Here is an 11,097-nt window from a genome sequence, read left to right as displayed (position 1 = left end):
TCAATTCATCTTGTTTTCACTGAGTCCCTCCGATTTTGCTTAGCGTTAGTTGGCTCAAATGCCAGGGGAAAAAAAAAAAAAGAAGGGGAAAAAAAAAAAAAAGAAGAGGGAAAAAAAAAAAAGGGGGAAAAAAAAAAAAGAAGAAAAAAAAAAAAAAAGAGAGAAAATTACCAGTGTATGATAATCAGTGTATGATAATCTTTTCCCCCTATAAAATGAAACAATTAATCAAAAATACTATTTGGAGTCATCTGAGAATACCTACCCAGGCAGCATACTTTTGAAGCAGCTATTGAGCAGAGCAGATACAAAACGCCAGCTGCATTTGGCTTCTACGGAATCTAAACGTGTTTTTTATTTGGAGCTGTAACACGTGATTTTTGTTTGTTTGTATGTTTTGCTTTTAATTTTACACAGCTAAGTTCTAGAAAGAGTTCTGGCAACTTCTTGACTTCCCCTGAACGGCACAGATGGCTTTCCTCAGCGCACTGGATTGCTTTGCCTTCCCCTAAGGCACAGCAATCACCTTTGACACCAAGAACAGTAGGTAAAGCAGCAGAAGTTATGACAAAATCCGACTTTTGGAGGGACGTGTTTACCTGTAGCATTTGCAGTTCATGCTGACGCTAGATGCGCAGCTAAAGCTTTTTGCTCAGCTCCCCGTTTACTCATTCCTCTGCTGACAAGGGCCGGGGTGGAAAGTGATGGGTTTTCATGGAGAGCTGCGTGGTGGGGGCAAAAGGAGTTTAGACTCAAATTACACAAAACTAGGCAAAAGCGGTCAGTGTCTGCTGCTCCCTGAATTTAGGCAAACGCTCCGCTGAGCGCCTTGCTGGCGACGGGGGCGAGGGGAGCCCTTCCTACCCACGCGGTGCTCGCCCCTCACGGGCGGAGGGGGTGCCGGGGTGCGAAGCGCCGTCCCCGGGACCGCGGCCACGGCTCGGCTGCTCGCAGACGCCCCGGGCGCCTGCCCGCGGCCCAGCGGCGGGGCGAAGCAAGGGGCGAAGGAAGGGGGGCCGCGGCGGTGCCCGCCCGGGCGGGGCTGGGCGGGGCCGGACGGGACGGGGCCCGGCGCGTCCCGCCCCGTGGGGGCGAGCGGCGGGCGGGGGCAGCGCGGTCGCTGCCGCCGGGGCGCAGCTGCCCGCCCGCCGCCGGGCGCTCTGTGCGCGCACGGGCCGCGCTCCTGCCTGCCCGCGCCCACACACACACGGACACGCACACAGACAGACAGACGGACAGACGGACAGAGACACGCGCACACACACACGCACACGCCCGGCCGCCGTGCGCTGCGCATCCCGCGCCGCCGGTGCTGCCCGCCCGCCCCGCCGGGACGCGCTGCTGGCGCTCTCCCGCAGTTTATCCGCCCAGGTGGCTGCGCCCCGCGGCACTCCCCGCTCGGCACGGCCCTGCGTGTGTTGCCAGCCGGCGTCCCGCGGGCGCGGAGCCGATGGCGCTGGGAGGGAGGATGCGCCTGAGCCGCGTCTGCTGCGTGTTCTACCAGCTGTGCGTGCTGTCAAGCGGGCTCGGCGCAGGTAAGTGCGCGCCTTTCGCGGGACGGGCCGAGCCCGGGGCGGCCTCCGCGCCCCGCCGGCTGCTGGTGGCGGCACCTGGCCATTGTTAACCGCGCCCGCCGCCCGCACCCGAGGGGTGATCAGATAATGCCCGCCTGGGCTGCGAGGGTGCTCTGCGCAGCGCTCCTCTGTACGAGGTGTGATTTCCACAAGCAGCCCTGTCATCTCTCCCGCCTGTGCTGTTCTTAGAGTGCGATGAATGTGTAAATAAAACTGTTTCCTGTCTCAGGCTAGTGGAGGTTGTGTGTACTCAGATCTTTGTAAACATAATGCCGGCATGCTCGACTTTGCTTGTATGGTGATGTAGAGTGTGTGGGATATGCGGACATCAGTAGTTAGTGATTGTAATTCAGTATAAGAATGACCGTGATACAGCATGTGCATGCAACTGCCACTTGTATGTGCAGCCATGCTGTGTGTATGTGTGTGTGCGTGAATTTGGCCGAACTTTGGGAGGCATAATGGGTCTTGTACAGCATGCTGAGAAAAAGGTTGTAATTTCCAAATTCAGGTTTTCCCCAGCATTTTTTTTCAGCTATATGAAAGAATTGTTGCTTTGTCTGAATGATGAAGGGTTTATGCATCTTTCCTTGCACGGAGGTGGTGATCAAAAGGAAGAACATCCCCAGCTACTGGTACAAAAACTTCTGGGCAGCTTGGGGTCCAGCTTTCAGTCGGTGTCCTGCAGGACCTTGGTGTGTTCCAGACGCATCAACAGGCGCATCTAGCCTCTACCTCCCCTGCTGTGCATAAGGACCAGAAAGGGACAAATGAACCCCACTGTATTTTGTTTGGCATGCTTGTTGGCCTGGGAGTCAGAAGGACCACCTTGTGGTGGGCAGAGGGTAGCTTTTTAGCAGGCACTGGATACACTCTGTTCTCCACTCGTTTAAAGCATCTGCCGGATTTCCCGCAGGTCTCCATGCTTCCGAAGAGACTGAGGAGTGGGAGATCGTCTTCCCTGCACTGTGGAGCCCGGGCCAGCAGGAGCCGACAGGTGGCAGTGGTGGTGGTGGGGGTTGCAACGTCGACCCCAGTAGTGGGAACCGAAGCAGCACTTTCAGTGCCCCAGTCACACCCAGCCCAGCGGCTGGCAGTTCCCGAGAGGTGCGTTCAGTCTCCTCGGTGGATGGGCAGGCACAGGCTGTAGGGGAGGCAGCAGAGGAAGAGGACACTGAGGATGAGTATGAGTCTCAGGAGTTTTACCACTGGTTCCCTCTGCCCCAGGGGTCTGGTGCTGCCTCTCAGTTGCCAACACCACCATCCCCCCCCTCACCCCCTCCAGCAGAGGATGGAGAGGAGGTGCTGCTGAGGATCCCAGCTTTTGCTCGGGAGCTCTACCTGCTGCTCAAGAGGGACAGCCGCTTCCTGGCTCCTGGCTTTGCTGTGGAAGAGCGGCTTAGGGGTGAGGGCAAAAGCCCACCCAGTGCTGCACAGTCGCAACCTGAGAGAGCTTGTTACTACAGTGGTGCTGTCCTCCGCTACCCGGGATCCTTCGCCTCCTTCAGTACCTGTGGTGGACTGGTAAGATGACCTTGCAAGCACCTGGGCTAGCACCCCAGGTCTCCGTCCAAGTCTCTGCTTTGTCTATTGTTTTTCATTCCCATTCCTTTACTAAGGTCTTTCTTTCATAGCATCTCGGGTCCTACCTCTGTACCTAACCTTGTTTTTTAACAGTTTTCCTACTCATACTCTTCTCATAACATTTCTCAAATCCTAATTTTCCCCTTAGCCTGTTACAGTAGTGATATTATTTATCCCATTTTCAATCACATACCTTTCTGGTTGTGGATTTTCGTCTTCTTGTACAATCAATCCTTTCTTAAACTTTTCTCATCTCCATATGTAATTTTGTATTGCCTTCAATGAGTATCTATCTCCAATGAGAATGGAGATACCTCCATTCTCCGTCTCCTTTCTTTTCCCTATTTCATCATCTCTCCTGCAATCCATCTGTAACCCATTTATTCTTCATTCTCATCCCGTATTCTAAAGTTATTTCCCTCATTTTCATTATCTTCCTTCTGCATCTCAGCTTTCAAACTGTTCTGTCTTTTCTATTTCTACCAGTATTTTACCAGTGTCTCCTTTCTCCTTTTCATTATTCTTTTGCTTTCATCTCTTTGGCCTTTTTTCTCTACCTCACGGCTTTCCACATGTGGTACCTGTAGTTACTTGAATTTGGAACTTCTTTCCTTTTAGCTCCTCCATAGAAGAATGCAATGAGTATGTTCTCAGTGGAAATCTTACTACAGTCAGGCCTTTTCAATTTTTACTGCTTCTGTGGTATACTTCTCTTATTTAAAACAAGCTCACCCACTATTATTTGTGTTACATCAGTCATGATTTTTGCCAGATAAAGAGCAGAATTGGGTATACTGACAACAGCATTGATGATCCAAAGAGCTTCAATTCTGAGGTACTTGTGGGTGGATGGAAAGTGTAGAGAGAAGAAGCCTGGGATGGTATAGAATGCTGCTAGGATCTAAAAAAATCCCAATTATTGCTGCTATTATTCTCATTTGGGGACTTTATATAACGTCATAAATGCACATTGTTGCGGTGCTTTACAGAAGAATACAAAGAGTAATGGTTTTAGAGAGGGCTAATATCCTCCATGATCCTAAGGTCTGTGTGTAAATCACCATAACCACTTGATAGATATTTTCTATATCTGAATTTCAATGTCTAACTTGTTCCATTATTGATTTATGAAGATATGCCTTTTTATATGTATGACCATGAAGTGAAACCAGGTAAAATGTGGAAATTTTGACTGCTTATTCATTTGCCTGTTTGAACTTACTCAAAAATCAACACAAACTGAAAATGGTGGATTGACACCAAATAAAATATTTGCCTGCACTCCTGCAAAGTGAAACTGCCAAGTTTCACACAACTCTAAGTGGTTGGCATCTAATTATTGATATTTTGTCAGATTTTCCGAAGCATGGTAGTAGAATTAATTGTGGAGAAAAATACTGAGCGTCAATTGATGGTGGTTTGAAAACTATCAGGTAATAGAGTTTTGTGTTCATGAAAAGCATTTGACTTCTGTGCTCCTTATTTTGAGGGTTTTACTTCTTTCTACATTGTGTTTGGGTAAAATTAGGTTAGAAAATCTTTGTAAAGAAATTGGTGGAAATAATTGTCACCTTTTTATTATGTCTACTCAAAAGCCATGCACATCACTGCATGTCTGTAACACTTCTGATTTCTTATATGAATTGAAATTGACGTTTTTTGTATAGATCCCAGTTTCTTAAGAGCCCCATTAGTAATTTTTGATTCTGGTAGACTTTACTAGGAGTACCAGTTTACTCCAAACCCTCTGGCTGTCTAAGCATACATGTGCCCAGATCATGGTCCCCATCCAGAAAACTGCAACTGAAAACATAAACTATTCCGTATATCTCAAATAAAATTGGCAACAGTTTTGATGTTGACTGGTGTTGCCATGATCCTCAACGGCACTGTCTTGTTTGTGGTGAAGTAGTTAAGCAGCTGTTCTTCCTAGGAGTGTTGCTGTGTCAGGCATAGTTAAAAAAATTGCACAGTGCTATTATGTCAAAGTTGTCATAACAAATCCTGAGCTATTTGTCATTCTTTATTCAGTCATTGCTTGGGCTCTATTACATATGTAAGTTGCTGAGTTTCCGAGAGTATTGGAAAAAACCTAACATGCATTGGATATTCCACCCTGTTTCATCTAGGCCTGACCCTGCAAATAGAGCCAAGCCGTATTTCCCCTTTTTACATTTTTTTTGTGTATTTTCACTTTTAATATGTAAAGTAACATTGGAACTTGTTCCCATAAATAATTTGTTATAGTTACTGAAATTAGGATTTGTTTTTTCATTTTAAATAGAAAGACATTTCAGAGAAAATATGAAGGTCTTAGATATACTCTCACTTCAAACCCTTGCAGACATTGGGTTAGGTTTAGTAAGCTGCATACACTTTGCAAAGTCAAATGTGAGTTAATATGTAGCTTAGATTACACCATTCTGCTCTTCAGAAAGTCTTTGAGTGAGTCTTTTTACTGACCAAGGAGATTAGGTGTAGTCTGACAGACAACAGTGATCATGCCATGCAGGAGAAAGGGTGAAGGAGTGTAGTGGTTTGGCCATGTCATGCAGGGAGTGTCATACCTGGCAGTACAGATGTATGGCTGTTGCTGTAGGTATAGTTATGTGAAAAGGTACTGCATCTTCAATAAACTAAAGAGAGGCTTTAGGTGAAGGTGTTGTAATATTGACATAGGATGCTGGTATTGGTTCCAGTTTTTCAAGGCACACAGACCTGACATGCCAGTGATATTCAGGAAATAAGGGAAAAAAATGTGTAGTAATCAACTTCTGTACACAGAAAGAACAATATTGCTGCAGATATTAGGGACCTTATCCCTCTGAAGCTGGAATTTAGATGCTTTTTGAATATTTCACTAGTTGCATTTGAGTAAAGCAGCTAACATACAGAGCAACATTAAAGCTTCCCCATATTATTTCACAATTCTTGAGAGCTTCAGTAGTGTGTTTTTTCTTAATCTGCTGATCAAGGACTAGTATGGAGGGGTAGTAATACTGGGGTTCCTAAGATATCATGAAAGTCATGCCAAAATACATGTGTGAAATGAAAGCTGTACTTGCAGATAATTACTAACCAAATTCTGACTGCAAGCATTCAGAAGTGTCTTCATTCAGCCACTTAATCTTGACAAGTAAAGCATAACTCAGTGGTTATTTTCTGATGAATCCAAATACTGGAGATATGCATGGCCTATCTAGAAACTTCGTCATGGTGACCTTGGTGCAATCTCAGAGCTCACATGATCAGTGGTGACAGTCCTCTCCAACTCCTTGGTAAAACACTTGTGGATCCTTACATCTCTTTGAAGCTCAGTGAGATTTACTGGGAGTACATTTTGGGGTTCTGCACTGGTGCTCTGGGAAGGTGAATAAGGAGAGACTTCCAAGGATTCTCCCATTTGTATGCTGACTCCCTATTTCTTGTTCATGGTTAGCCACATAGCAGGATGTAAACAGTCCTGCTGAGGCCAGTGAGACTGTTTTTCTGAAAGCTATGAATTGCAGAGCTGGACCATTAATTATTTAAATAGTTGTTCCATCTGTTTGCTCGTGTTCTGACAAAATATTTGAAATAAGAAAAAAACCATGTGAAAGGTTATTGAACAGTTTTATTTGTAGATGGTAATTTTATATATATGTATATGGGTTTTTTATAGCATGCTGTAGGAGAAATGTACTGTGGACTTAGAATTAAGAAATCAGACTGCTGGTTTTCTACTGCTAGAATGAAAGTTGAAGTATTCTCACTGCTTTTCCCACAGAGTGCTGTAAACATGGCAAATATATGCTTTATCACCTACTCATTTCATTTCAAAAAGAGAGATATTATTATAGTTTTTTCTCAGTAATGAATTTATTATGTAGTACTCTATGGCTGTGTGCAGACAGGCTCAGTGTTTCTTCTTGATTGAAGCAGTTTACAATAAATAGAGAACAGCTATTTTTGTTTAGGGTGAGAAAGGATTTGAATGGCTTTTTATTTCTAAAGCAGAACGGACAGAACAATGCAGTTTCTTGCTGCTGTGCTGTTTATCTCAGCTTCTTGCAGATTGTCTTAACACAACTTCTCTGGAGCTCTACCTAAGAAGACAAATTGATATTTGGATTAATTTACTGGAGAGAAGTTTTGAAATTCGTCTGATTTTCACTGGATCTTAAGAAAGTGAATCAGGCAGTATCTTATTTATAGTTCTGATGAATCTGTGTAAAATACTATCTGCAATTAAAACTAACGTGCATTTTCACAGTGGCTTGAGTTGGAACAAGTCTTAGCATCTTCCTCCAGTCCAGGGAAGAGCTCTCTCTACAGATATATGTGGTGCTTTTATTAGGCCTTATTGCCAGTAAAAAGCAGATATTTAAATGTCTGATCAATAGTTTATAGACAAGTCCTTCACCTAAATAGCATTATCCAAAGCAATGCTGCTAGCACCAGCAAAAGAACTGATGACAGTTGTTCTGTGCCATGCAGAAATGTGCCAGATATTATTGGAGAACAGCATTTCAGTGAATATTTCTGATTGTAATGTCCTACTTTTACAATAAAACAAGTAAATAAGGATGTGAAAAACGTATGTGCCTTTACTGGCTAATGGAGTTGTATAGCACTTCAGTAAGGTTTGAAAAAAACCTGAAACAGATCTACAGGAAATGCATGGCCTTTTTTTCTTCTGACACAAAGTTTGTGAAGATTAGTTTTGAAGATTAGTGTTATTAACGTCTAGTAATTAAATGACACATGATGAATTGAAAATATTTTAGATTTCTTAGAATATTCTAATTTCACATGTCCCTTACATTCAGGACAGTAAAGCTTCTAGAAAACATGAATCATTATTTTGTACCTCTCCATTGAAGAAAGTCTTAACTTTCTAGATTGCTTCAGAACAAGCAGAATGAAATTGGGGTGAACAATGGTAAGAAAATCCATTAAGAGGTTTATATTTTCCTGTAACTCTTCACAAAATCGCTTCTGGGGATAGGATTCAGCGTAAGAAAAGGCAGAATCTGTGTTTTGACATCTTTCTTCTTATACAGGACTTTTACCACTATGTTTCAACATATTTATATGGGAAAAATCCTGGTGAATATAATTTTTAGTTACACTTCCTTGTGATTCCTGCAATGTGAGTACTGCCTGATATGGAAAATACACTTGAATTTTTGGGCAGCTCGAACAGCTTTGAAGAGCTGTACTGAATTTTTACCTTTTGGCTGCACCAGTTTCCAGTGGCAGTGCAATTCTTAACCTGCTGGAACTCCTTTCCTGGCACAGGATCTGATGGATTGAGGATGAATAGGCTGTTTGCATGCGTTGTGAGTAATGAGTCTGTTTGCTGTGCAGTGGACGTGCAAGCTAAAATCTTGCTTTTGTGAGTATCCCTGCTTTGGTCTGCCTCTGCGAGCAGGTGGTCGGAACAACTCATACATTTGGGCTTCATGCATCACCCTGGGGAAGCTGTGCTATTACAGGATGTGAGCTCCTGCTGTAAGGCTCTGAGACTTAAATAGACTTCTTGCTTCGATCAGGCTCAAATGCAGCTACCCCATTACACATCCTGAATCATGCAGTACCAACATGCAAGCTGAAATGGGTTAAATACCCAGCCTTTTGTCAACCAAGTGTAGTGCCCCTTCCTCCCCACCTCAGTGACCCTCGAAGTTACACATCCGTATTGAGTAACTTCCACACCAGATGCTTTCCAAAAGAAATTTGAGACAATTACAACTCCTTTTATGCTGGTGGCAAGCATTAGAAAACAGAGATCACAAAAAAATTTTCATGAAAGTGTAAAGAAAAGAGAATGTTAGCGGTCTTTATGGTTCATATGATACATACGTGCTGAAGTTCGACACTGCAGAAGCAGGATTATAAAATTGAATAGGATTATACTTACAGGCTGCTGGGATAAAATTAAGTACACACTCTCTCCTATTCACCCAGCTTCCTGGGATCCTTAAATAAAGGGAGAACAAATAGAAGCAGTCTGCCTACTGTTTCATAAAGAGTTTGTTAGAGAAAGGAAACTACTGAGAGGGACAAAAATAAATGTGTGAATGAGGGTATTCTATGAGTGTCCCATACTGAGTATTCATAGGTTCAACGAGATTTGCCTTGTTGACTTTAAAGTGTGCCTTATTTGTGTTTTAAACTTGTTTAAATAGACAATATAAAATTCGTGATCAGTATAAATTGGTGAGCAAGGGAAGGGCATGAGCGGAAATGTTAGAACTGAAAGCAGCTTTGCTCTGTTACGAAACTATTTTGAGTCTTTTTTCCTCAGAAAAGAAAACAAGCAACCCAGTGAAGATAAGGCATTGGACAAAAATTTAGTGCGTTCTACCTCTGCATACGGTTGTAAAAACAACGAGATGTGGTAGTGCTCCTGGATGAATGAAGTCTTTCTGTGCCTGTGTTGAAACTCATCTGGCTTGTTCTCCTGGATTTACATGACAGTGGAAGGTGGGAAAGATGAGCGCAGCCAGCCCTGTAAGAAGTCTGGTTTCCAATGGGACAAACCCAATTGTTTACATGAGGTTACTGTGGCATGCTTAGGCAGAGGCACATTTGCCACATTTTTGCCTCCAGCTAAAGTTTAGCGGCTGTGTTTGTAATCTCTCTATTTAAATCCCTTTATTAAAAGATCACCTTGAAAATCTAATGAAGCAGAGCTCAGCACACAGTAAAGAAGCCTAAGAAAACTAAAATGGAGGAAGTGACTGTGGCCAGCTGAAATAACTAGCATATATGTATAAACAAAACACTATTAACGCTATTAACGAACATTTGCTGAACAGGGAGTTAATTACAAACAGAACTATTGAATCTAGATTGTGGGATGAGCTTTCTTTCTTTCTTTCTTTCTTTCTTTCTTTCTTTCTTTCTTTCTTTCTTTCTTTCTTTCTTTCTTTCTTTCTTTCTTTCTTTCTTTCTTTCTTTCTTTCTTTCTTTCTTTCTTTCTTTCTTTCTTTCTTTCTTTCTTTCTTTCTTTCTTTCTTTCTTTCTTTCTTTCTTTCTTTCTTTCTTTCTTTCTTTCTTTCTCTCTTTCTCTCTTTCTCTCTCTCTTTCTCTCTTTCTCTCTTTCTCTCTCTTCTCTCTCTCTCTCTCTCTCTCTCTCTTTCTCTCTTCTCTCTCTTTCTCTCTTCTCTCTCTCTCTCTTTCTCTCTTTCTCTCTTTCTCTCTTTCTCTCTTTCTCTCTTTCTCTCTTTCTCTCTTTCTCTCTTTCTCTCTTTCTCTCTTTCTCTCTTTCTCTCTCTCTCTTTCCCTCTCTCTCTCTTTCCCTCTCTCCCTCTTTCCCACTTTCCTTCTTCCTTCCTTTCTTTCTTCCTTTCTTTCTTCCTTTCGGAGTACTGGAGATGGCATTCCTTCAGAGGTTTTATTACTGTCATTAAGTGCCATAAACCAACAAAGATCTGCTTAAAGATAAAGGAATAAACCCTCTTTGTTTCTATTTTCGCTCCTAGGTTTTGATGCTGCAGTCTGTCGCTATTCATCTTTCTGAGTGAAACATCTTTGGGTTAGATTTTTGTTTTGTGTAACTGAGAACTCTTCCTAATTCATAAGAAGGATAAGTCTTCTAAACATAACAGTATTTTTAAAGATTTAGAAAATTGGGTTTGTCTTAGGCCAAGGCTACCTTTAACTGTAATGATCTTTGTTTCCTTTAATATTAAAGACTGTCACATGGTATGTGAGATTTTGGGCCACCATGCCTCAGACCATATGGTAATGATTTCTTTCTGCTAAGAGCTGTCCTACAATCGTACAGGTGCTCTGTGCTGAGACAGGTTTGATTTGTGATTCCAATCCTGCTTATAATAGCCTGTTTTCTTACTAAAGTGCTTAGTATCAGTACAAATACTTCCTTTTCAATATATTTCTGAGTGATAATTAGAAATGAGAAATACTCTATCTCCAGTGTGGCTTTATTTTA

At 42.8% G+C, this 11,097-nt stretch overlaps 1 protein-coding gene across 3 annotated transcripts in view; it reads left to right on the top strand.

Annotated features, from left to right (window-relative positions):
• The first annotated feature begins 1,088 nt into the window (after positions 1–1,088).
• Positions 1,089–11,097, top strand: part of ADAMTS19 (ADAM metallopeptidase with thrombospondin type 1 motif 19) — a 134,354-nt gene continuing 124,345 nt past the window's right edge. Inside the window, exons 1-3 of one of the 3 annotated variants that reach the window (XM_063422822.1) lie at positions 1,089–1,535; positions 2,491–2,681; positions 2,802–3,098. In XM_063422822.1, the coding sequence (XP_063278892.1) occupies positions 1,451–1,535; positions 2,491–2,681; positions 2,802–3,098 (573 nt within the window). In that variant the 5' untranslated portion in view covers positions 1,089–1,450. Of the gene's footprint in view, positions 1,536–2,490; positions 3,099–11,097 lie in introns of all 3 variants that reach the window. The other 2 variants (XM_063422823.1, XM_063422821.1) reach the window with 2 other exon arrangements.

This window comes from Prinia subflava, chromosome Z (genome assembly GCF_021018805.1).
Source record: "Prinia subflava isolate CZ2003 ecotype Zambia chromosome Z, Cam_Psub_1.2, whole genome shotgun sequence".
NCBI lineage: Eukaryota > Metazoa > Chordata > Aves > Passeriformes > Cisticolidae > Prinia > Prinia subflava.
This window is presented reverse-complemented; position numbering and strand designations above follow the sequence as displayed.